General features: G+C 44.2%; 2 protein-coding genes and 1 long non-coding RNA gene across 3 annotated transcripts in view; 2 read left to right on the forward strand and 1 right to left on the reverse strand.

Annotated features, from left to right (window-relative positions):
- Positions 1–25868, forward strand: part of CUL3 (cullin 3) — an 82881-nt gene that overhangs the window by 22995 nt on the left and 34018 nt on the right. The window contains exons 6-11 of the mRNA XM_085855504.1: positions 3048–3276; positions 5392–5537; positions 20007–20183; positions 20461–20631; positions 23483–23590; positions 25245–25369. Coding sequence (XP_085711630.1) covers positions 3048–3276; positions 5392–5537; positions 20007–20183; positions 20461–20631; positions 23483–23590; positions 25245–25369 — 956 coding nt within the window. The remainder of the gene's footprint in view (positions 1–3047; positions 3277–5391; positions 5538–20006; positions 20184–20460; positions 20632–23482; positions 23591–25244; positions 25370–25868) is intronic.
- The window catches only part of LOC147013590 (uncharacterized), a 64498-nt gene continuing 44226 nt past the window's right edge, over positions 5597–25868 (reverse strand). Inside the window, exons 3-4 of the mRNA XM_085855516.1 lie at positions 16602–16818; positions 5597–6759 (exon numbers count right to left, since the gene is read on the reverse strand). The gene's annotated coding sequence lies outside the window, so the exon portion shown is untranslated. The remainder of the gene's footprint in view (positions 6760–16601; positions 16819–25868) is intronic.
- Positions 6584–9376, forward strand: LOC147013591 (uncharacterized). Its single transcript, XR_015051380.1, has 2 exons — positions 6584–6716; positions 7158–9376. It is a non-coding gene; the product is annotated as an uncharacterized LOC147013591 (long non-coding RNA).

A 25868-nucleotide genomic window follows, 5' to 3' on the forward strand; every position in this document is an offset into this window, starting at 1 on the left:
TATTTGGGGAACATTCAAACATATATATATATATATATATATATATATATATATATATATATATATATATATATATATATATATATATACATATATATATATATATATATATACACAGCTCTGGAAAAAATTAAGAGACCACTGCAAAATTATCAGTTTTTCTGGTTTTATAATTTATAGGAATGTGTTTGAGTAAAATGAACATTTTTGTTTTATTCTATAAACTACTGACAACATTTCTCCCAAATTCCGAATAAAAAATTGTCATTTAGAGCATTTTTTTGCAGAAAATGACAACTAGTCAAAATAAAAACAAAGATTCAGTGTTTTCAGACCTCAAATAATACAAACAAAACAAGTTCATATTCATTTTTAAACAACACAATACGAATGTTTTCACTTAGGAAGAGTTCAGAAATCAATATTTTGTGGAATAACCCTGATTTTCAATCACAGCTTTCATGCGTCTTGGCATGCTCTCCACCAGTCTTTCACATTGCTGGTGGGTGACTTTATGCCCCTCCTGGCACAAAAATTCAAGCAGCTCGGCTTTGTTTGATGACTTGTGACCATCCATCTTCCTCTTGATCACATTCCAGAGGTTTTCAATGGGGTTCAGGTCTGGAGATTGGGCTGGCCATGACAGGGTCTTGATCTGATGGTCCTCCATCCACCTTGATTGACCTGGCTGTGTGGCATGGAGCATTGTCCTGCTGGAAAAACCAATCCTCACAGTTGGGGAACATTGTCAAAGCAGAAGGAAGCAAATGTTCTTCCAGGACAACCTTGTATGTGGCTTGATTCATGAGTCCTTCACAAAGACAAATCTGCCCGATTTCAGCCTTGCTGAAGCACCCCCAGATCATCACCGATCCACCACCAAATTTCACAGTGGTTGTGAGACACTGTGGCTTGTAGGCCTCTCCCGGTCTCCGTCTAACCATTAGACGACCAGGTACTGGGCAAAACTGAAAATTGGACTCGTCAGAGAAGATAACCTTACTCCAGTCCTCTACAGTCCAATCCTTATGGTCTTTTGCAAACCTCAGCCTGGCTCTTCTTTGCTTCTCATTGATGAAGGGCTTTTTTCTAGCTTTGCACAACTTCAGCCCTGCCTCTCGGAGCCTGTTTCTAACCGTCCTCGCCGTGCACTTCACCCCAGCTGCCGTTTGCCATTCTTTTTGTAGGTCACTTGATGTCATCCTACGGTTGTTAAGTGACATTCGAATGAGTCTGCGGTCATCCCGATCAGTGGAAAGTCGTTTTCGCCCTCTGCCAGTTTGTAGCTTTGTTGTCCCCAATGTCTGCTGCTTGACCTTGTTCTTATGAACCGGTTTTTGAAATTTTAGGGATGGAAGCAACGTAACGCTCACTGTATCCCTCTGCCAGTAAAGCCAGAATTGAACCCTTCTTTTCCTCACTCAAAACTTTTCTTTTCACCTCTTTTGGCATGGTCAATAGTTATTTTTTTGATTCCAATTACTTTTGAGGTACTACTAGCACTGTTTTTGCCATCCAGCTGGTCCTATTGCAAGAGGATAGTGATGACCACAGCAGTGGTTTTTGTACTTTTCCTTGTTAAATAAGATTTGGTTCAGGTGATCACCTAATCAGTACCTCACTAAGTAGAATCAGGTGTGCCTGTGTTGGAATTCAACAGACACTGGAATGGAATGGCTGCCATACATGTGGAGATGCTGATTTAATTTTTTTTGGAGTGGTCTCATAGTCTTTTCCAGAGCTGTATCTATATATGTATGTATGTATGTATATATATATATATATATATATATATATATATATATATATATATATATATATATATATATATATATATATATATATATATATATATACATATATATATATATATATATATATATATATACACACACATACATACAAGATGAGAGTTTTAGTACTATATAGATTACTGTATATGTCAAGGCTCGTATAAGAGCTAACGCACAGAACAGAAGATGAGAGGGAAGCACAAAACAGTGGGGAACAGATAAATTAGGAGATCTGTGCAATGGAGAGGGATGGGACGGGATAAACAAGATGGACACTCCAGGGACTTTCAGGAAGGAAAACAGGGAATTTGAAGGAGGTGGGTTTGGGGTGGATTAACAGAGGTAGAAAAGATCATGGTTTTGAATGGGGGAAGATCAGAGTTTGTGGTGAACAGCTGTTTTGAAGACCTGGAGGGATGAGTGGGATTGAAGAGAGTGTTGGAGTTTGTTCTCAAGGTGTGGGGAAAAAAAAAAGGAATGAAAGGGAGAAGGTGAGCAGTGATTCTTGATTTTGGCAGTTTTAAAAGAAGGGTGTTGTTGGTGGACCTTGAGTGCCCCACAGAAATATGGCGGGGGAGCGGGGGGGGACAAATCGCAGATAGAGCAGGAGGGGTGAGGCCTGAAAGGAGATGGTGGAAGACAGAAAGACCACCGACCTGCCTTGCCTTTGGTAAGAGAGTGAGAGACCCAAAGACAGCCTCACCGTGAAAGATACCAATGATCCCTAATGCCTTGGTTTCCACAGCGTGAAGCCGAGAAAGGTGAGAGGCAGGAGCATTAGCCCTGAGTGGAGAGCATTTCTCGATCGGGCTGTGGATGAAAGCTTAGTACGTGGTCAGGAGCTCAGGTGTGCCAAGGAAAATAATGTGCCACTACTTGAATTTCGATCTATTTTGGGTGCCATTTTGAATTGCAGGTGGGTTTTTTTGTTTGTTTTTTTGTTGAACCTTTAACAATCTTTTTCTACAAAATATATTTTGTGAGAGTCTGCCATTGTGTGCTGGTAGCCGGGTCAAATTCTAAATTCCTGCCCTAACCTCTAAAATCTTGCAACAGAGTAGTCTTGGGATGGGTCTTAGCCAGCAGCTTTCGCAACTTATCATGAGTGCCCCGATACTCTGTGACGAGTATGGGAAAACCTTGACTTTTTTTTTGTAATACCTTGACTGTTCTTGCATATTCATTCTGGAGATGGCCTGTGATTTGATGCATTATTTGTATTGTTAATAACTCTTGCACATTACAATTACACAGGTGGAGAGCCAGAAGTTCCTAGCAGAGAACAGCGCGTCAGTGTACATCAAAAAGGTGGAAGCACGCATTACGGAGGAGACGGAGCGTGCCGTACACTACCTCGACAAGTCAACAGAGGAGCCGATTGTGCGTGTTGTTGAGGAGGAACTGATCTCAAAACACATGAAAACCATCGTGGAGATGGAGAACTCTGGCTTGGTGCACATGCTTAAGCATGGCAAGACGGAAGGTGTGTGTTGAGGCCAAAATATGTCACACTCAATGATCCGTCACTTAATTTTCCCTTGTGAATAACCGCTGACCCCATCTTGTCGCTATTAATTGCACGTACTTTGGGTTGGCAATTTTAATGACAAGCTGTTGGTTGTTTAAGTTTATAGATATGTACTTGTTTTTTTATTTTTTATTTTATTTTTTAAGCTTGGGAGAGCTTGGTCATTACCAGAGTGAAAAGCCTCTTCATGGAAGAAGCTGTTTTTAATGAAAAAAAAAAAATTAAATATTTTAAAGAAAAATTGTAAAAGGATTTATGGATGGCATGCCAAATAGTAAGTAAGCAAGGTCGAGATGGTCACAAGAAATGATCATGTGAAACCATCCCGACATCTTTCTTTAAATAATGGTTGTTCTCTGCAAGTACTTGCGTCTGCACGCGCGCATTATTACTATTCATGTACATGTACAATCACAAACATGCACGAGTGTGTATGTATAATCGGTATTCGTGTGCGTGTGTATGCACCACCGCCACCGGTTGTCATCTCCACTTGTGAGTCTCGAAGGTTAAATGGTGCCTTCCCTTGTCCCAAAACATCCATCTTCATCCATCAAGGAACCACGACTCATGGACCAATCCATCTCCTTATCCGTGCTCTGTTTCCCCATCCATCCCCAAAGTGGCAAAAATGTTAATCTGCGCAACCTCCCATGTGACCTCCGGGGTATTCCCAGGTACGCCGATCCTATCCCGGGACACCTCTGCCCGCTCGGACATGGCGCCCCACTGCCACCAATCATCATCTCCACACATGGTCCCACCGTAGTTTTGTCTTTGTCTTTGTCTCATCCTTCCTTGGTCTCCCATCAAGCTGCAGTGCCAGGCTGCATCGCAAACACAAGTATAATGGCTTGATACCAGGCTCTTAGTGTGCAGTCCTCATCCCCACCGAAACCATGCTTGCGCCCCATCACATTGCTACTGCTGAGACACCATCGGTCGCCGATCATCTCCATTAGACTACATCGTTTATCACACGGTTGTGCCACTTGATGTTTAGTAGGTGTCTCCAGATGTTTCAACGGTGCATCATTAACCATTATATAAGCCGAAAGGCTTCAAAGTCATGAAGTGGATGAAACAGCGATGTGTTGCCCTGGCAAGCCCCAATAATGGCGAAACTGTTTGGTAGTTTCACTTTTCATCGCTTTGGTGACAGCATTTGACTTTGACATTTTTGCACTGCTGGAAGGCCTTTTGGGTTTGCAGTCATGATTTTGTCTTGATGGTATCATCACGGCATTTGTCCAAGTTGGAGAATTTCAATAATTGCATTCATTCAACTCCCGATTGTTTAAAAACAATGGTGATGCTTCCTGGTTGTGATTGGTGGGGGAAACACAATGTGTCCATGTGACCCATGTGGGTTCAAAATACAATCTGGCCTCACCAATCACAATTGGAGGTGCCTCATTAGCTCGTATCTGTATATTTATCGCACATCTGGCAACGATGTTGTCCGACTCTACGGTTATATCCCAACATTAACCACACCTCTAAGTAGTTTTTTTTCTGTTGGCGCTACTGTTGGTCTGTCCGTCATTTTACGCAATTAACCACACCCATTGTGTGATTTCCCCTAAGGCAATTGTCACTGGCCCCACCCCCACCAAGACTCATTGACAGGTGTGGTCCCGTCTACCCCTCGTTCCCACCATATTGTTATGCGTAGTTAAGCAGTTATGCCTACTTTGTGGAATCCTTTCAAGTTATGAAAAATTGAGTTGTCGTGGATTTTCAGACTACAAAATGTAGTAGATACAGTCCGTGTTTAAACCAAGTACTATACATAGGTTGAACCAATTTTGTAGCTCAGCGATGCTGTCCAAAAGTTTAATGAGTCTTATTGGATGTGAAATCCTCCACAAACAACTGATATGTACTTCATAGGTTATTCTCTTGGTAGATTGTTGTTGTTTTTTTGAGGATTTGTGTTGTATTAAACATACGGAGTGTTGGTGCCATCTCTGCATAGGAAGTCTGTTGACTTCCTGATTCATGTGAAAGTATGCTGATGTGTCACTGGTACCCTGAACAAATTACCTGTCCTGTGTACCTCCACTACAGACTTGGCATGTATGTACAAGCTGTTTGGACGCGTGCCAAATGGTCTGAAGGCGATGTGCGAGTGCATGAGTGGGTACCTGCGAGAGCAGGGAAAAGCTCTTGTAACAGAGGAGGGTGAAGGAAAAAATCCAGTGGATTATATACAGGTACAGATTTTTGCCAATTGGAGTATCTTATCTTGATCATACGAAGGTAAGTCAAAAAGTATCTGCAATATATTTTTATTTAAGTAATATAACTACCATTGAGCATGTACAAGAGCATAATTTTTCCACATAGTCCCCCTCATTTTCAACACACTTAGTCCATCGGTTCATAAGCTTCTGTATGCCCTCAGAAAAAAAATGTTTTTGGCCGAGTGACGAGCCACACATGCACCGCTTCTTTCACTTGTTTGTCACTGGCAAAGTGGCGGGCTCTTAAAGCGTATTTGAGTGGTCCAAAAGGGTGAAAGTCCGAAGGGGCCAGGTCAGGACTGTATGGAGGATGCTCCAACGCCGGAGAGTTTCCACAGTATGGGCGGCAGTGTGTGGACGAGTGTTATCATGCAACACCTTTTGACAGTAGCCCTCGGCGTTTCCATCGAATAGCTGATTTCAACTGGTCCCGGAACATTTCACAACAACGGACACTGTTTAACGTTGTGCCCCCCCCCCCCCATCTTGATCGGGTTCCAAAATTGAGCCTTGTGAATCCCAGAAAAGTGTAACCATCCAGTTTTCCAGCCTATGCTTGACATTTGAACTTCTTTTTGACAAGTGATGTCAAATGTTTCCACTCAGTACTCTGGCGTTTGCTCTCTGGCTCATAATGGTGGATCCACGTCTCATCTCCATTGACAATGCATCTGAAATATGCATTCCCTTCATGACAAAAGCGGTTCAGAAGGCTTTGACAGATTGTCACATGGTTGTGCTTGTGCCCTTCTGTGAGTTGTTTTGGAACTCATCTTGCAGAAACTTTATGAAAGCCAAGTTGGTTGTTGTTGATTTCATGTGCAGCACCATGATTTATGTTCAGATGTTGTGTCACTTCGTCAGGAGTCAATGTTTCCTTCTGTTGTGGATGTGGACGGGCATCCGGATCGTTCATCATCAGTGATACTTGAGCGACTGTTTTTGAACATGGTAATCCAATCATACACACACCGCTGCGGTAAAGCACTGTTCCCATATTGTGCTGAAAGTCTGCGATTGATTTCTGCTCCCTGGTATGCCTTCAGACCACAGAAATCATATCGCTACACGCTGCTCTTCTTTGGTGCAAACGGACAGCGGAGTGGTCATGTTAACTCCTTGCAACGACACAACTACTGATTTCTCAAGGTTGAAACTGCTTCACAATGGCACCGACAGTTCGTGCTTGTACCTGAAAGTACAAGAAGCAATGTAGTCAACACAACACAGTTTTAATAAATCATTGCGGATACCTTTTGACCCACTCATATACATACATATACAGTATACATACGTACGTACATACATACATACAGTACTGTATTAGAAAAATTTATGGAAACATTTGAAAAACTGGGTGTAAAATGCCAATAACATGTGACAGAATCACATCTCATGTGTATAAATGAAATGCTCCATAGTACACTGTAATTGGTCATCATGCAAGTGGTCAGGAAGTGCTACATCTGCAGAAGGACTATAAAAGTATAGAAAGTGATATCATTGTATTGTGGTGAACACTATAGATCTTGGGAAGGAAATGTCACATGACAATCATACATAAATCAAAGTCTGCGTTTTTGACTGAAGGTTACTCCATGCGGCAAGTTGCAGCCCGACTTCGTTTCAGTAGGAGCTGCATGCAAAAGTCTGAGGAGGAAACGTGAAACTGGGACTGTCGACAATAGAAGCTGTTGAGGAAGCAAGCTCAAACTCTCCAAAAGTGATGTTAAGTACTTCAGGGTATGTTCTCCACACGACGGGCAACAATCCAGAGGTTTTGCTGATGACTGAGCTGAAAGTACAGGCATTAACATTTTGGCAAGAACAATAAAATACACATAAGTGCAGTATGGTCTCAATGGATGTGTAGCTGCCTGAAAACCTTTGCTGAGGAGTGGCAACCAAGCAAAAATACTGAAATGGGCAATATAAATTAAACAGCAGGATGATCAAACCTGTAAGACTGTGCTCTTTGAAGATGAGTTCAAGTTTGAACTGTTTGACAATAATCAATGGCAGTTTGTTCAAAGACACCTTGAGGAAGTGGCATAAGAGTCAGTGAATAACAGCAACAGTGAAGCATAGGGGTTGATCAATACAAGTATGGGGCTACATCTTTGTTGAGGGTGTCAGATTTACATGGTATCAAAGTAGCACCAACTGCCAACAGGCACAAGCAGGTTCTGATCCCTTGTGCCATTCCTTCAGGAACATGTCTTGTTGGGTTTGGGTTGATCTTACAACATGATTATGACCCCCAAGCACATAGTGCTGATAGAAAGTCTACACCCCCTTTCAAAATTTTTGCCTTATCGCCTGGAATTAAATTACATTAAATCAGACTTTTCCTCCTTTATTTACACATCATAAACCACAACTTCCAAGTGAAAAACAAATTAAACAAATTTCAGAAAATTAATTAAAAATACAAAACTAGAATATCTTGGTTGGATAAGTGTCCACCTCCCTCATAATAGCAATTACAAATTAGCTCAGGTGTAACCAATCACCTTCAAAATGACACACTAAGTTAATTGGCCCCCACTTGTTTTAAATTGTAGTGATTATGATGATTTCAGAATAAAATCAGCTGTTCCTGTAGGTTTCCTCTGCCGGGAAGTGCATTTCACAGCAAAGACTCAGCTATGAGCACCACGGAGTTTACAAAAGACCTCTGGGATAAAGTTGTGGAAAGGCACAGATCAGGAGATGGGGATAAAAATATTTCAAAGGCCTTGAATATCCCTTGGAGCACAGTCAAGACAATCTTGAAGAAGTGGAAGGCGTATGGTACCACCAAGACCCTCCCTTTATCAGGCCGTCCCTCCAAATTGGATGACCAAGCGAGGAGGAGAATGATCAGAGAGGCCACAAGCCAATGGCAACTTTGAAAGAGCTACAGGCCTTTATGGCAAAGACTGGTCACTGTGTGCATGTGACAACAAGATCCCAAGCACTCCTCAAGTCTGGCCTGTACGGTGGGGTGGCAAGAAGGAAGCCGTTTCTCAAAAAGGCCACCTTGAGTCCCGTTGGAGGGATGCAAGAAACCACTCCGGAGATTCTGAAGCCATGTGGCAAAAAGGTTTTGTGGTCTGACGAAACCAAGATGGAACTTTTTGGCCTAATGCAAAATGTCACGTTTGGTGCAAACCAAATATAGCACATCACCCAAAGAACACCATCCCTACTGTGAAACATCGTGGTGGCAGCATCATGTTATGGGGATGTTTTTCATCAGCAAGGATTGGGGCACTTGTCAGGATAGAAGGGAAAATGGATGGAGCAAAACAAAAAAATCCGAGAGGAAAACTTGCAAGAAAGCTGAAATTGGGTTTGAAGTTCACCTTTCAGCATGATGACGCGAAGCACACAGCCAAGGCTACGTTGGAGGGGCTAAGGAACAAAAAGATAAATGTGCTTGAGTGGCTCAGTCAGAGCCCCAATCTGAATCCAATGAAAAATCTGTGGTACGACTTGAAGATTGCTGTCCACCAACACTCCCCACGCAACTTCACTGAGCTTGAACAGTTTCGTACAGAAGAATGGGCAAATATTGTCCAATCGAGGTGTGCAAAGTTGGTAGAGATCTATCCCAACAGACTCACCGCTGTAATTGCTGTCAACGGTGCTTCCACCAAGTATTAACTTAGGGTGAGACACTTATCCAACCAAGATATTCTAGTTTTGTATTTTTAATTAATTTTCTGAAATGCAAAGAATTTGTTTTTCACTTGGAAGTTGTGGGTTACGATGCAATAAAGGTGGAAAAAGTCTGATTTAATGTAATTTAATTCCAGGCAATAAGGCAACAAAAGGTGAAAATTCTGAAAGAGGGTGAAGACTATCTTGAACGTGAATAGTCTGATAGAACAGTCACAACAAATCCTCTGCCTGCACACAGTCCTTATATGAACATCATAGTGGTGATACAGCATCTATATGGCTTGAGAGAGTCCAACAGAAACCAGACACCTTGGACATATTCTGGAACATGCTACCGGACATTTGGAACAACATTCCACAGTCAAGCATTGATAAACTGTATGACGGCATTGAAAACAAGGTGCCCCATTCTATTCATAGCAAAGGCCTCACATACCAAATACTTGCGCACTGTACCATCTGTTCATTTTATTTATGTTACATTCTGTACTAATGCATTGTGTGTATTATATTTATCTGAGTTGTAATTATTATTATTTGTGCATATCCTATGTTTACATAATTATTTCCATTAGTGCATGGTTTATTGTGTTTAGGTTGTTTTACATGCTTATTGCTTTGGTTCATCGTTTCCAACCCCTGGTAATATACCATTCCACACTCTCTGCCATGAGACAAACCAAACATATAATTTATGATGTAATCAGCCCCAGAATGTTCTGCATGCATGCGCAGAAACTCCGATTGATAGCGATATTTGGCTCATGTGAACTGCTAGTGTGTGTGCGTGCGTGCACGTGCGATAAGGATTGTTACCTAAATTGGCTTCCAAAGGTTCCAAAAGAGGCTGAAAATGTTTGGAAAAGTACATGAGAAAAAGCTGAGTTGTGGGCTCTACCTTTGCACAACAAAAGACTTGGAGGGAGAAACCATATGTAGTTTGAGTGTTTCTAAATACGAACAGGGAAAAGTATCTGGGGTGTGTGGATGCACTGGGTACGTTAAACATCTACTTTGAGAATGATATTTACCAATAATCATGTGGTTTTTTTTGGGGGGGGGGAGGGGGGTGGGGGCGAGGGAGTTAACTGCAGACTTATAAATACAATATATTGTTTGTCCATTTTGAAATTGCTACTCTTTCATTTAAATGCGGAAAATTGTGTTTAAAAGACTTTCATTCACAGATTTCACCCTATCAATCCATCCACTTGTAGTGGGGCAGATAACAGCAATTTTTGAGAGGAATCGTGCAAATGATGATACAAGCATCAAATTTGGCACGTTTTTTTCTCCAGGGGATTCTAATCAAATCTGCCTGATTGGCCATTTGAAAATCCAAATTTTGATATATTTGGAAAAAAAAAAAATTTTTCAAAAAAGTCAAGATCACGAATCAATGTTGGATGCTGGCTGAGATTGGTGAATGTTTCAGAAACATCATCAAAGACGTTCCAAGTCTGCCATGCAGTTTTCTTCCCTTTACTGCGGAAGGCAGACACGACGTCTCATCCAGTGAACGCATGGAAGTATGGGATCCCTCTCGCTTTCTCAGGCCCAATTGCAGAAACTACCTCATGGACTGAAATCCATCGTGCCTTGGCTCCTTGGCCAAAGGCAATCCACATGTTCTCAAGACCTATTTCCTGTAAGGATGGCAGTACAGATATTGCTATGACTAGTACGTCCGTGTCATTCGCCTTGATGATAATGGACTTGCTACCATCCGTCGTTGCATCCCTGGCGTGTACAAATATTTGAGTGTCAGCTTCTTCATGACAACATGGAGACACAGCATCCAGTGACTTCCTTGTGTTGCTAATGGCATCTTCTCCTTTTGTGACAATGACTGTGCTTGTTGTCCGTGCTTCACACATCTTTTCCGCAAGGAAGTGAAACAGCTCAGTCTTGTTGCTGTCATCTCGAAGAAAGCTTCTCCAATTACTTGGGGTCTTACTGGTTCCTGTCACTTCTTCTGATTCCTTGCCCCCTTTTCGACCTTGCCTCGGACTTCAGACTTGAATTCTTGAACACATCAAACACTACATCCACCCTCTCGTACCTGGCACCATAGGATTCCACCTTTGGGATGATGTCTTCTTTAGCATAGTCATCAAATATCTTTGAAGTGTGAGGAGGTAGGGCATTGATAAGTACTGAGCCATCAATGATGACTGCATCTCCCCTTGGTTCTCTGTCTGGGATGTTCACTTGTGTTTCAAGAATTTCAGCCAGCTGTGACTTCAAATTTTTTTTGAAGTATTTTTTTTTTTTTCAAATTTTTCAAAATTTGGATTTTCAAATGGCCAATCGGGCAGATTTGATCAGAAAGCCCTGCAGAACAGAAATGCCAAATTTGATGCTTGTATCATAATTTTCACGATTTTTCTACTATGTACTACACTATGGGACCACACTCTGTACAGAGCGTTGATGCTGCCTTCGCGGTCTCCTTGGCTATTGGGTACAATCCAAGACGGGTCGCCGCTCTGACACAGGATACCAGCAAGCTTGCACTCATTTTGCCGACCTCGGAAGGATGACAGGCATAGTCAACCCACCTGGTATTAATTCAATCGGAAGTGTGGGATTTGAACACAGGATCCTCAGATCCCAAGCCCAGCACCCTAACCATGAAGCCAACACCAGGCATACCCTATCAATGACAGGTTAAAAGAGCCCTGTCTCACAGAATTGAGGTACCAAAAACGCGCAGTGCATTCATGAAAGGCCTCCATAACAAAAGGATATGCGTTATAGCATTCATTCGTCATTTTGAAAGTCCAGCATTAATTCCAAGTGCCTTTTCAGCACAAGGGAAGTACAGAACACCTGATTGCAAGTTTCCACAAAGCTTTTTTTTTGTTTTGTACACAGAGTCTAGGCTTGAGGATTAGCAAGAACACTTAACGGATTCGGACGCATCAGAACAAAAGGAACAGCAGAGAGAGAGGGGGTAAATTCCAATAGCAGAGTTGAAGGACAAAATAGTGGGAGACTTTGACAAATTACGGGAAGAGGAGGATGCATGGGGAGGACAAGATGGACACAGAAACAAACTCTCAGAAAGGAAAAAAAAATTAGAAATTTAGAAGGTGGTGTGCTTGGGCACCGGGCGTAGTGGCGTGCACCTGTAATCCGGCTACTCGGAAGCTTGGATTGGAGGATCGCTTGAGGACGGGAGCTCTGCACTGGGCCACGCTATGAGAGGGTGTCGGGCAGCCCAGAATCATGGCGAAACCCAATCCTTATCCCTGTGTCGTAAGAGGCGACCAGGGTTGCGTCAGGAAGGGCATCCGTCGTAAAACCTATGCCAAATCAGTATGCGGATCATAACGGATGATCCGCTGTGGCGACCCCTCACGGGAGCAGCCGAAAGACGAACAACAACAAGGTGGTGTGTTTGGGCATGGATATGAGGGAGGGCTGGTGGGTCGGGGTTGGGGGTGGTTAATGAAAGTAGAAAAGATGGTTTTGGATGGTGGTGAACACCTGAAGGAAAGAATGAGACCTGAAGTGAATTTGGAAGTTCATTCTCCAGATGGGGAAAAAGAGGAACAAATGAGTGGAGGTGAGCAGTGATCTTGGATTTTGGAAGTTTCACCAGGAGGTTGATGGTGGATCATGTGTGCCCTGCAGAAACCTGGGGGGGACAAAGCATGGAAAAGGCAGAGGGTGAAAGACCAGAAAGAAGGCGGTTGAAGACAGAAACCACGGACCTGTCTGCGATCACGAAGTGATAGGCCCATAGATTCGGCTTCATCGTGGGAAATTCCAATAACCGTGAAGGCCTTGGTTTCCACTGCATCAAGCTGAGCAAGATGTGAGGTTAGGGTGCCAGCCCAGAGGGGAGAGCAGTACTCCATGGGAGTTCAGGTGTGCTAAGGAAGGACTTTGTGCAACGGAAGATGCCCAGTCAGCGACTGACTTTGGAAGCCAACTTTGAAATTTGGTTTACTCAAGCAAGATCATGGCTCAAAGTGAGTTCCAGGAGTTTGAATGACTGAACTTCCTCAAGGGCATTGTTGAGAAAGTAGATAGGAGGGTTTGCCAGATGGTCCTTTTCAGAGAGAGATCGTGAGAGTGAGAGATTTGTCATGATTGAAAGAGCTATTCCAAGTGTTTGACCAGCTTGTGATTTTTATCAAAGGCTGAAGAGGTTAGAAGCTGCAGCCTGCCTGTTTGAAGGATTTGGGATGTCACAGCAGTCATCAGTTGTTGGAGTGGAGTTGTTATCAAACAGATAAATGTCATTTTCGATTGTCAGAGAGATCATTGATAAAGATTAGGAAAGGACTGGGCCCAGAACACTGCTTTGTGGGAATCCAGCCCAGGGAGAGGAGATGAAAGGATTCTGTAGAGTTGCTACACATTGGCTCTGAGAGTGGAGGAAGTCAGCAAGCCATGTGTGAAGTTTGCCTTGGTGGGATTCCAGACTATCGAAAGCTCAACATATGTCCAGAGGCGGCCCTGATCTCATTTCTGATATTGACACCCTCCATCCATTGTTAGGTGAGTGGAAGCAGAATGTCCAAGGTAGAGTGATCTGGTCTGAAACCGAATGGTGATCTGAGATGAGGTTTTTGGCGATAAGGAAAGATTTCATATCAGCTGCGATGATGGATTACATGACCTTGCTGATGATTGGAAGTTGAGAGGTCTGTAGTTAAGCAGATCAGTTTTTGCACCTTTTTTTAGGAAATGCAGTGATATTGGCTGATTTTCAAGTCGATGGAGGATGACCTCGAGCAAATGAGAGGGTAAAAAGGGCAAGGTTATTTAGGACACGTGAGCTGATGCTGTCCGGTCCAGTTGCAAAATCGGAGTTGACAATTGCCGGAAAGTTTTCCACCTTCTCAAGTTTAATAGAGACAGACTCCAGGAGGAGTTGGGTGTTGGGTAGAGTGGGTACAGAGAGCGAGGGGTGGGGACACAATATTTGGAAGCAAACACAGAATTGAGGCATGAGGCCTTCTCATGAATGAAGTTGGCTGTGATGCTATTTGTGGAGATGGAAGGGATGGAAGTGGAGCATACTCAAAAGACAGACCTAACAAGGTGCCACCAGGTTTTAGAGGAGGGAGTCGAGTTTGAAAGTTCAATCTTGAGGTTGGATAGATGTTGATTTCTGGCTCTCCTGAGAGTGGACTCACACCTGTCGTGGGATTTGTGGAATGCACTGAGATTTCCTCCGGTCGGGTTTTCTTTCCAGGAAGAGAAGGCAAGCTGTTTCAGAGCAACCGCCTCACAACAGGATTCAGTGTACCATTGGTGAGAAGAAGGGGGGGGGGGTCAAATAATTGAACATGAGATGGGATGGATCTGTGCCAGAGAGATAGAGATAGAGATAGAGATATAGAGATATTCTGTGGAAGAATTCCCAGGCTGAGTTAATATCAGGAGCAGTAGATATGGGAGACCAGTCCCGAAGAGAGATGGCTGCTTGCAGTCCCTGGTCAATCTATTTGAGTGAAATGCCAGACCTGTCAGTGCTGAGGCAGCTCTCTGAGAATTGCCAAGGAGATGTTGACTCAAGCATAATTCGACAAAGCAATTGGAGCAGAGGAAGGGCAGGAGACATTTTCAGGGAATTTGTCATCACCAAGTCCAGAAGGAAGGATTTGCCATTGGGAGAAATCCGGGTCGGTAAGTTCACTGATTGAGTCAATTTTGTGGAGTCGCAGAAGTCCTTTGCTGAAGTGCCATGGTTGGTGAGAGGGACATCAACACCATCACCCAGCCAGTTGACATGGTGACAATTGAAATCACCTCGTATGAGGAAGGGAGAGTTGGTATGAGTGGTTAAAAGTTTAATTGAATCTTTACCAAAATTGATCTGAAAAAATTCGGATCTTTACCAAAATTGAATCAAGTTGTCCTTGCCATACACCCAACCTGTCCACCAAGTTTCGTCGGAATCCGTCTAACTTTTTGAGATATCCTGCTATATATCGTTTTTGGCCCGGTCTCTCAATGGTGAAGAATCACTTAAAATGTTCTAGTAGTCGGATCCCGATTCGGATCTTCACCAAAATCGAATCAATTTGTCGTGGTCAAACACCCAACCTGTACACCAAGTTTCATCCAGATCCGTCCACAACTTTTTGAGATATCCTGTACAAAAACAGACAGAAAGGGGTGAAAACATAACCTCCTTCACCTTTGGTGGTGGAGGTAACAATCAATCCATTACATTGCCACATATGGCAGAAAAATGAGAGGAATTGTATAATTTACAACCTTCAAGCAGGATTTTCTATTAGCCATGTTGCAAGCCTCCTTAACATGAACAGAGGAAGAGTTTATGACCTCAGACGTTAAGCCACTCGATCAAAAAGAGATGTGTCAAGAAGTGGACGTCCAAGGATAACGACTCGGGACCGATACGTCTGCACAACCCATCGATGCAATCAGTTTCAAACTGCCCAGAGTACTGCAAACACACTTCCTGAACCTTGCAGGATAAATGTCAACATCATCTTGAGGAGTGTCTGTGATGGAGGGATCTGTGTTCTTTATCCTCTTCTGCACCACGGCACATCCAAGCATTTTTGGTGGTCAAATCAGAATGTCTGATGGACACAGGCAATGGGCAAGTGTGAAGTTCAATGACTAAACAAGGTTTCTCCTTGAAAGGCATGATGATGATGATGATCATGATGATGATGATGATCATGATGATGATGATGATGATGATGGTGGTGGCCGTGCACGAGTTTACAGAAAACGCAATGAGCAGTATAATCCAGTCTGTGATCAGAAAGCCCCAACATTTGGATGTGGAAGTGTCATGATGTGGAGTGGTATTGCTGAAACCTTTCACAGTGACTTGATCCGTATCCATGGCAATCTTAAGGCAGATCGATATGTTTGAGATCTTGCGACAACCTGTGTGCACTATCCCTCAACAACATGGTCCAGAATCATCTTTATGCATGATAATGCTGCTGCGCACAGGGCCATTTGATGAAGCAATATTCTTGTGAATGCCAATGTTGATGTCTTGTCACCCTGGCCTGCCATCTCGCAAGGTTTAAACACGATTGAACATTTCTGGGATGTCATTGATTGTCACATTAGAACTTTGCCAAGACAGCTACAGACCCTCTGAGCTGAAATAGGAGCTGATTCGGGAGCTGGAATAGGAATGCCATTCCAGAGGCTCAGATTTCAGTGCTTATATGGTCAGTGCGACGACGGTGCAATACAATGAATGCTGTCAGAGGTAGACGTACCCAGTATTTAGATTGTTGCTTCCATGTTAGATGCGATGTGAAAACATTCGCCACAGTGCAGCATTACTTGATTATCATAATGAAATGGACTGAATTATTCAGCATTTACCTCAATCAGAACTTTCCACCTCACCTGTGTCCCATCAGGTCAGGTCAAGTATGGCAGCATGCGCCGGGGCAGCGCGTTGTTGCGTCCACTTTTGCCGGTACTCCACGGCCTCCGTCTGGCCCCCAGCAGATGCCTGGCCCTTCCCCATCTCCTCGAGATGCTGATCAATCTGCTGCAACCACGAGGCACATGGTCAGCCCATTGGCTTCCTCCACTTGCGACGCTCACTCGCTGAGAGAATCTGGTGAGAAGGATCAGTGTCAGGAACACGAGCCACATGTCCATACAGCCACAGCTGGCGCTCACAGACTATGCAGGTAACGATCTCATTTGAGTCTCTCTCAGCAACCGCTCGTTGGACACAAAGTCCGACCAGCGATAGCCAAGGATTATCCGAAGAGACCTGGTGCTAAAGGAATTGAGTCTCCTTTTCAGATCCCTGGTCAGAGTCAAAGTCTCACATCCGTAGAGCAAGACTGGAAACACCAAGGACCTGAAGACTCAGACTTTTGTCCTGCACAGATACCGAGAGCACCACACCCCATGATCCAGTGAATCCATGACTCCTCAGGCCCAACCCAGACGTCTATTGACCTCCGGCTCACAGCCAGGAGAGACATGAATATCACTGCCAAGATAAGTGAATCTCTCCGTCACCTCAACATCCTCACCACAAACAGGTACATACAAAATACCAGCATCCAAGATGTCATTGAAAGCCTGGATCTTAGTTTTAACCCAGGAAACACATAATCCCAGCGGTTCAGACTCCTCATTCAGCACCTCGAGGGCCCCCAAAAGGATATCCAGAGTCTCCGCAAGGACGACTGCATCATCTGCGAAATCAAGGTCTTAGATCTTGACATTCTCAAACGATGCACTGCAGCTTGATCTCTCCAACTTCCTCCACAGAATCCAGTCCATTAAAGTGCTGAAAAGTGTGGGGGCCAGTGCACACCCCTGACAAACTCCAGTAACAAGTGGAAATATGTCGGAGATGGTATCATCACATCTCACAGCACTCTCAGTACCAGAGCATAGTTCAAACATCAGATCGATCCGTTGTGGTGGCACCCTACGAAGACCAAGAATCCTCCAGAGGGCATCCCGATTCACTGAATCGAACGCTTTGCAGAGATCAACATAGGCTGCAAGCAGCCCCTGCCAAAACTCTCGTTCGCGTTCGGTGAGGACACGAAGAGCAAGGATACGGTCAATCGTTGACCTCTTTGGTGTAAAGCCCGACTGCTCTGGGTTCTGGTGCTCAAGCAGATGGTTGCGAACCCTATCAATAATTATCCGAGCAAAGACCTTGCCCGGCACTGAGAGCAGCGTCAACCCTCGGTAGTTGTTGCAGTCCTGGCGATCACCCTTCCCTTTCCAGAGAGGGACAACAAGGCCCCTCTTCCAGTCAGAGCACAGAATTGCATTCAATGACACGAGTACAGCATTTCCACCAGCCTTGAGTAGTTCAGCAGGGATGCAACAGATCCTCAGAGCTTTACCCCATTTCAACCAATTCACCACAACCTTTGTTTCCACAAATGAAGATGGATCACAGTTGATTGGAAGGTCAGCAATAGGGATAGTGACACCCCTGACATCCATCTCAACAGCTGTTGGATCAGCGTGGTACAGCTGCTCAAAGTAACTGGCCTAGCGGGTCTTCACTTCGGACTGCTCTGTCAATAGCCCACCACCCTCCGCTCTCACTGCAGTACACCGAGGGACGGGCTTGGGTGAACGCAATGCGCGAATTCTCCTGTAAGCAGGGTGAGAATCATTTGACCACAGGTGATACTTTACCCCCTCGCAGATTCCTTACACATAGGCGTCCTTGTCCACCCTCAGCGCATGTACAGTTTTATGCCTCAACTCCCTGAACAGCTCAGCTCTGCCATTAAGCCTGGCCCTGTGATTCTGATCAATGGGATCCAGTGTCCCTTGAGAGACAAAATTCTTCCTCGCCCTTTGGTGCGTTCCAAAACATCTATCGGCAACATCAAGGATGGTGGTCTTGAAGGCACTCCACAACTTTTCAGGATTCCCCAAAGCACACAAACCCCCCAAAATCTCCACTCATCCTGTTCGCAAACTCCTCAGCTCCCCTCTCATCCTTGAGCTTGCCATCATCCAGCCTAGCCTGGGATGGTACCATTCTCCCAGATTTAAGCTGCAGCTTCAGAGTTGCTACAACAATTTTGTGGTCAGTATTGAGGAAATGAGCACTTCAGTGGAGTCTGCAGTTCTGGATCATCCTCCAGTGACCATCAACGAGCACATGGGTCAATGTCCTTTGTCACATCACCAGCGTTGGAATATCAAGTCCAGCGATGAGCTTGTGGGTGCTGAAACCATGAACCAGCCACCCTAATCCATGACTTCTTGCAAAGTCAAGGATCTTAATGCTATTCTGGTTCACAGTTCCACACCCATGGGGACCAAAACATGTCTCGTAACCATCCCTATCAGTTCCAGTTGATGCATTGAAATCTTGCCTGAGGCACTGGTCAACTACAGACTCCAGTGTGGCACAGAATGCGTCCTTCATGGTGAGATCACTCGTCTCAGTCGGAGCATATACAGGGACCAGGGAAACGACACCCAAGGAGTGATGAATCCTTCGTCTCATAATACGCTCGTTGACCGGTGTTACCTAAATTATCATTGGAGTCAGCTTATTGGACACAACTACAGCAACTCCTTGGGTATGGTAACCATCAGAGCGACCAGACCAATCGTAGGTGTAACCACCCGCCATGATCTCGCCACTATCCGGTCTCCGAACCTCAGAGAGTGCTGCAATACTGATGTTTACATGCTTGAGCTCGGATGATAACAGAGACAGTTGATCATCCTCTCGGGATAGGACATTCCAGGTACTCACCCGAAGGGAGCGCCTCAGGTTAACTCGAGTAGACCGCCGTCTGGTGGATAACACCTCAGCATCACCCTGACACACAATACCGTAATCCAACCCAGGAAGGTTATGCCGTGTTTTTCTTGCTGTCATCAAAGAATGGGTGGGGGGGGGGGGTCCCGAAGGCTTTGCCCCAATCCCGTCATCTGGTGAGCTGCACTGCGAAGGGCAGCAGCACAGGAGGTACTCCCATGGAGTGGGTGCGTTCCATGATCTCACATAAATATATCGCATCAACGACAATCAAGTCTTCGGGCTTTTTTTTTCTCTTGGCACTGTCAGTCTGAAAAAAGTTTTCTACATTCTGTTTAGTTTTGTATCTCAAAATATGTTGTCATATCATCATGAAGCCGTAACACTGCATAGGAATGCTTTAACTCTGTCAGCCATAAAATTGGCCAGATGCACCAAAAACATAACCTCTTTCTTGAAAATCTCTCGTGTGTATTATATGTGGGATGAGTGCACCATTTTCTCTAATGATCCCACTCATTCTGCTTCCACCCCAGGGTTTGCTTGACCTGAAAGATCGGTTTGACCATTTCCTTCAGCAGTCCTTTGCCAACGATCGTCTATTTAAGCAGACTATCTCGAGTGACTTTGAACATTTTTTGAACCTGAATGCACGGTCCCCTGAGTATCTCTCCCTTTTCATTGATGATAAGCTCAAGAAGGGTGTGAAGGGGGTGAGTAATGCTTGAATAACACCAGCAGACATACTTTGTGAGATGGGAAATGTTTTACTCTTGCTGTATGTTTCTGATGTCATCTTGTCACTTCCCATTGAATATACATACGCCTGTGCCTGCTGCTTCATCGCATTGGCTGCAACATTCCTTTTGGTGCAATGCTTTTTTTTCTCTTGGAGAAAAACTCTTTTAATCCTGCATTAAATGCCAACCTGTAAAGCAGAAAACGTTTGCTTTTAGTATTTGTGATATTGTGGTACATGATGTGTTGCAGCTTTCGGAGCAGGAAGTCGAGGCCATCTTGGACAAGGCAATGATTTTGTTCCGTTTTTTGCAAGAGAAGGACGTGTTTGAGCGCTATTACAAACAGCACTTAGCACGCCGGCTGCTTACCAACAAGAGTGTCTCTGATGACTCGGAGAAAAATATGATCTCCAAGCTTAAAGTATGGCTGCTGAACTGCTTTTCCACTTCTGCACCCACACCACCATTTCATAATCTTCACTTTTGTGGACCTCGAGAATATGAACTCTGCACGCTATTGCTCACAGTCACTTTGTCAAAAAATTTAAATTTGCTTCGGGATAGTTTGGATCGCCTCTGTTATGTATATGGCATCAGTTCTACATGATGGAGAATGACATTCGGCACTTGTTGGTGTGGTTTCTGAAAGATAGCTAACTGAAGTCTTGCACAAAATACAGTAACTGTGTAGAAGCCCTGATGAGATGATCTAACATGTTTCATACATGCTCAAAACAAAGTTGTCCCTTACGAATGCACCATCATCAGCAAATCATATTTCATGTGAACAAATTTTTTGGATCTTGCACTTAGCTCTAAGTCTGGTAAGATTGAACACTTTGCCATCTGATCTTGATCATAATGTAAAAACACAGGTTGGAAAGTTTATTGAGATTGTTGGAAGAATGGCTGCAAGAAATGTGGAGACTTGGTGGTGTAATGGTTAGAGCTTCCGCTCCGAGTCTGGGAGGTCAGTGGTTCAAACTCTGGTCGAGTCACACCAAAGACTGTTAAAATGGGATGTGTTGCTTCCGTTTAAAAGGATCCCCATAGGTTGGGGATCTGAGGGATGACACGGACAATCTCAATAGGTTGGCATCCATGGGGAGGAGGAAATTCCTCCATAGAAAACATCCCGTGAAGTGTGGCGAGAAAGGCGGCGCGATTGTTGTGACCTCACTCGTACACAGAGTAATGTGTCTGCGTCTGCGTCAGCCAGCTGCACTATGAGCCTCATATTGTGTAAAAAAAAAAAAAAAAAGTGTTGGAGCCAATATTTCGCCCTGCTTTTCACAATGATCGCCAAACAATTTGAGGTAATATTGTTGTGGGCCGGGGGTCGGTAGTGAGGGCGACCGCTAGACAGAGCAGTCGGGCCGTCTCCCACCGAACACCAGAATTGAAACGTCGTCACCCTGGATAACTCCGGAGTCAACGGGTCACTTAAAGGACCGTGGTCACCAATATTCTGGCGGCGTGAGGTAGGGTCCACTTGTCTATTCCAATTTACCCAAGTACCCACGCCGTCTAACTACCAGGGAAGCCACACCCTCGGCCGACTTTGTCCGAACCGAGTCGCTGTTACCGACTCTGATCCGGCATAACCGAGCGGAAGTTACCAAAGCCGCGCCCGACAAAATGAACAACTTGCGGCACAGACGGCCTCACTATTTCTCAAACCCGCACCGTGCTGGGTCAATTGTCCATTGTAAGCTTTTGTCCACAGCCTGATTGAGTACTGCTCTCCCTTCTGGGCTGGTGCTCCCACCTCTCACGTTTCTGGGCTTCACGCTGTGGAAACCAAGGTATCTGGGATCATTGGTTTCTCCCGTGATGAAGCTGAGTCTTTGGGTCTCTCACTCTCTCACCGCAGGCAGGTCGGTGGTCTTTCTGTCTTCTACCGTCTCCTCTTCTACCTTGCCCCGGCTCTGTCTGAGATATCCCCCCCCTCCATATTTCTGCAGGGTGCTCCAAGGTCTGCCAGCAACCCCCTTTTGGTAGAACTATCAAAATCAAGAATTACTGCTCACCTTCACTCTCTCATTACTCTTTTTTTCCCCCCGCCTTTGGAACAAACTCCCACACTCTCTTCAATCCCACTCTTCCCTCCAGGTCTTCAAAGCAGCTGTTCACCACCATCTCTTATCTTCCCCCATCCAAAACCACAATCTTTTCTACCCCCGTTAATCCACCCCAAACCCATCTCCTTCAAATTCCCTGCTTTCCTTTCTGAAAGTCCCTGTAGTGTCCATCTTGTTTACCCTGTGTACCACACCCCATTCCTCTCCCTTCCACAGATCTCCTCATGTCTCTGTTCTCACTGCTTTTTCCTTCCCTCTCCTGCTCCCCTTGTTGTGCGTTTGTGTGTTAGCTCTCATACGAGCCTCGACAGTGCATACAAAAAAAAAAAAATCTTTTGAGAAACCCTGCTCACAGCCAAACAGGGGTGAAAGCGTAACCTCCGTCCACCTTCGGGAACGGAGCCAAATATGCATTTGGCCAGTGATTGTAATTCAACATTTTGCATTTTTGTTGTATTTGTCAAAACCACTTGGTTTCACTTCAAATAAATGTTCAAAAAGCATTTCTTGAATTATTTTTCTTCTACCCATGTTTTTATGACCCCGACATTTGACTCTGTCAATAGGAGGGGTTTTCAAATTGTTTTCTCCTCCTCATCCTCCTCACATTTACGTCATTGCTGTGATTGGTCATCAGATTTGTCGTCGGACCGTCCACGAGATCAGTAACCAATCACAGCTCGAGCGCTTCAGAGCTCCTGTCAATCATAGAGTTAGGCCACGCCGAGGCACGTGGTCAGTCCGTCTTCACAGTTTAAACAGTCACCGCACAAAGGACATGTCTTCGTTAACATATGGATAGATTTGTGTTTCTGTCATCTTTAACTGCAATGTCACCTTACATTGTGTAGTCAAGCTGACAGGAACTTGTATCGACATTCATTTTATCGAAGAAATCGACATCATGATGTACAAGGGGTGGGGGTCGCGCATAGTCTCCATCTTGTTATGTTTGGTAATGGGCTATGTATTGTCAACATCATTCGGTAATCAGCTTTCATTCAACATCAGGGTCATTCGTGGTATCAGCTTGCTTATAAACGAAATTTGTTTGCTAATTTATTTTATTCACTTTTAACAAGGTGGGTTGCCGTCTCTTGGTTGTTTTATTTGTCATCTCAAGAGTTGAGAACAATTTTCTCCTGCTGTTGTTTTGGCACCACAAAATCTGACCTTTGGGACCGCGTGCAGACGGAGTGTGGTTGCCAGTTCACGTCGAAGCTTGAAGGAATGTTCAAAGACATGTCCATCTCGAACACGACCATGGAGGAGTTCAGACAACATCTGCAGATTACTGGGGTGAGGGCCCCTTTCTTCTTTCCTGCATGCATGTAAAGGGCTGTAATTGTTGTTCTTTGTTCAGAGGCACATCTGCCTACTCACTGGCAAGGCTGCAAAATGATTTATTCATTACTGTAAGGAAACCCAGTTATGCTTTAACCTTTGCCATGGGGGGAGTACGACTGGTATGTCGTCATTGGTGGAGAGGTGTTTGCATTACACCTTTTCCTTGAAGTTTGTGATGCATTTTAATTTTCAGTGCTGACAGTGTAGACAGCTTCAGGATTTGGTCAAACACGTTTATGGTCTTGTTTTTTTTTTATCAACAGTTATGTGCTTGCCATCTGTGGACATTATTTGGTTCAATACAGCCTGGGCAGATTGTGGGGAAGGGGTGGGTGCATCATGCCACACCTCTCCCTGCTGTAAATCTTATACCACAACCCCCATGAATTCAACAAATGCTGTACATACAGTTAGGTGATTAAAAATGGGGGTTTTTTTTTTTTAAGTCGAGGACAACAATGTGACTCTTGTAAGACCTTCAACAAACACCTGAGTAAAGCGGACGATGTGATCCTGCCACAACCATCCAACCATTGCCTCGCAATAATGAATTTGTTGCTCGTTGCACAGCAATAAAAAAGCAGATTAGGAGATTTATGGGTAAAGGTTGGGGCTCATAGCCTGGAGTGCCCCGAGTCAGTGTTCTGGGCTCAGTCCTATTCATAATCTTCATCAACAGTCTCTTCGACTTTCTGGAAAACCCTCTTTATCGATTTGCTGATGACTTCACCCTCTTCCGTGACATCCTTCATCTTTCAGATTGGTTGGCAGCATTTCCTATCTTCAGGCCTTGACAAAATTACAAGTTAGTCAAACAATGGAATATGTCTTTCAATCCTGACAAATGTCACACACTCACTATCTCTGAAATGACCATCTGGCAAGTTGCGGCTTTCAAGGAGATGACCTGCATGAGCAGTGGACAACCCATCAGTTCCTGTCTGACAGGATGGTTGACAGCCACCCGTGAATTGATGAGACTCGGTGTTACTTCAGTCAACTGAAACACGAAGAAGGGATTGCCAAGTTTGACGTGTTGTTTGAGGTGGCCAAGCACATACTGGTTTTGCCTCACGGTAACACCAAAGAAGAGAGGATGTTATTGACGGGGGGGGGGGGGGGTTGACAATGCCATTGTTTATCCATTTTGTTCACTCCTTCTCCCTTACAATTTTTTTCTGATGCTATGTTTTTAATCTCAAGCTGCCCTTCATGGGATGGGATGTTTTTATTTTTATGTTGAAGGCTGCAGTCACGGACTAAATAGTCCTCATCGAGGCCAGGCCTTAAATATATAAAGAAAAGTAAAAGAGAGAATGCAAAGTGAGGAGTGAAAATGAGTGAGTCAGAAAAGTGTGTGTTGTTTGTTTACAAGGAGGAGAGATTAAAGCTTGCCTGGTAGTTGTAGTTTGAGTGAGACAGAAAGTAAGACCAGCAATCCTGACACCGAGAATGTAAGATGATTCCGAGCACCACTTTAACGTTCCAAGTACCACCCTGAGTGGTTGCTGTCGACAACCTACTACCTAAGGATAAGTTGCGTGTGGATAAGTGAAAGGTCTTTTTGCATTACGGTGGATGCACAATATGAATGTATTTGGTTCAGACGTCGCTGCATGGAGTAGATTTGACTGTACGTGTGCTCACGACCGGTTACTGGCCTACGCAAGCTGCTACGCCAAAGTGCAACGTCCCTCATGCTTCTCGCCATGCCTTTGAGGTGTTCCGCAGGTGAGTGTGAAGTCATCAATGATGGGCCTAACCCGAAAGAGATAATGGTCTTTATGTTGAACTCCCCATCCCTACCGATTCGGAGATTTTGGAAAAGTTGCAAACCACCCATTAATTAGATTAATACGTATGAAGGTCGAGACGTGGTGTCGTAATATTTGGCTTGGCTAGGATGTTGAATCTGGGTTAGATTTTTTTTATACCGATTAGTTTATTCATGGGTTTATTCATGATTTGGCAGAAGTGTAGAGATCTGATTGTTCAGTTTGGAACTCATGACACGGGTGGGTTTAATTATCTCACCCACTGATACAAACTGAACGCCCTCGTTGAGTCAAGAAACCACGATTTGAGTGGACATTTGCTAAATAAATTGTTTTTCTTTGTTTGGTTGTTTGTTTCCATGGATGTTTGTTCGGTTTGTGCTGCCGTCGTCACGATGTTCTCATATGCCTGATAATGTTTCTTCTGTTCTTTAAAATAAAAATAAAAATACATA

The sequence above is a fragment of the Eptatretus burgeri genome, chromosome 14 (assembly GCF_056783735.1).
Source record: "Eptatretus burgeri isolate ZD-2024b chromosome 14, Ebu_testis_v1, whole genome shotgun sequence".
NCBI lineage: Eukaryota > Metazoa > Chordata > Myxini > Myxiniformes > Myxinidae > Eptatretus > Eptatretus burgeri.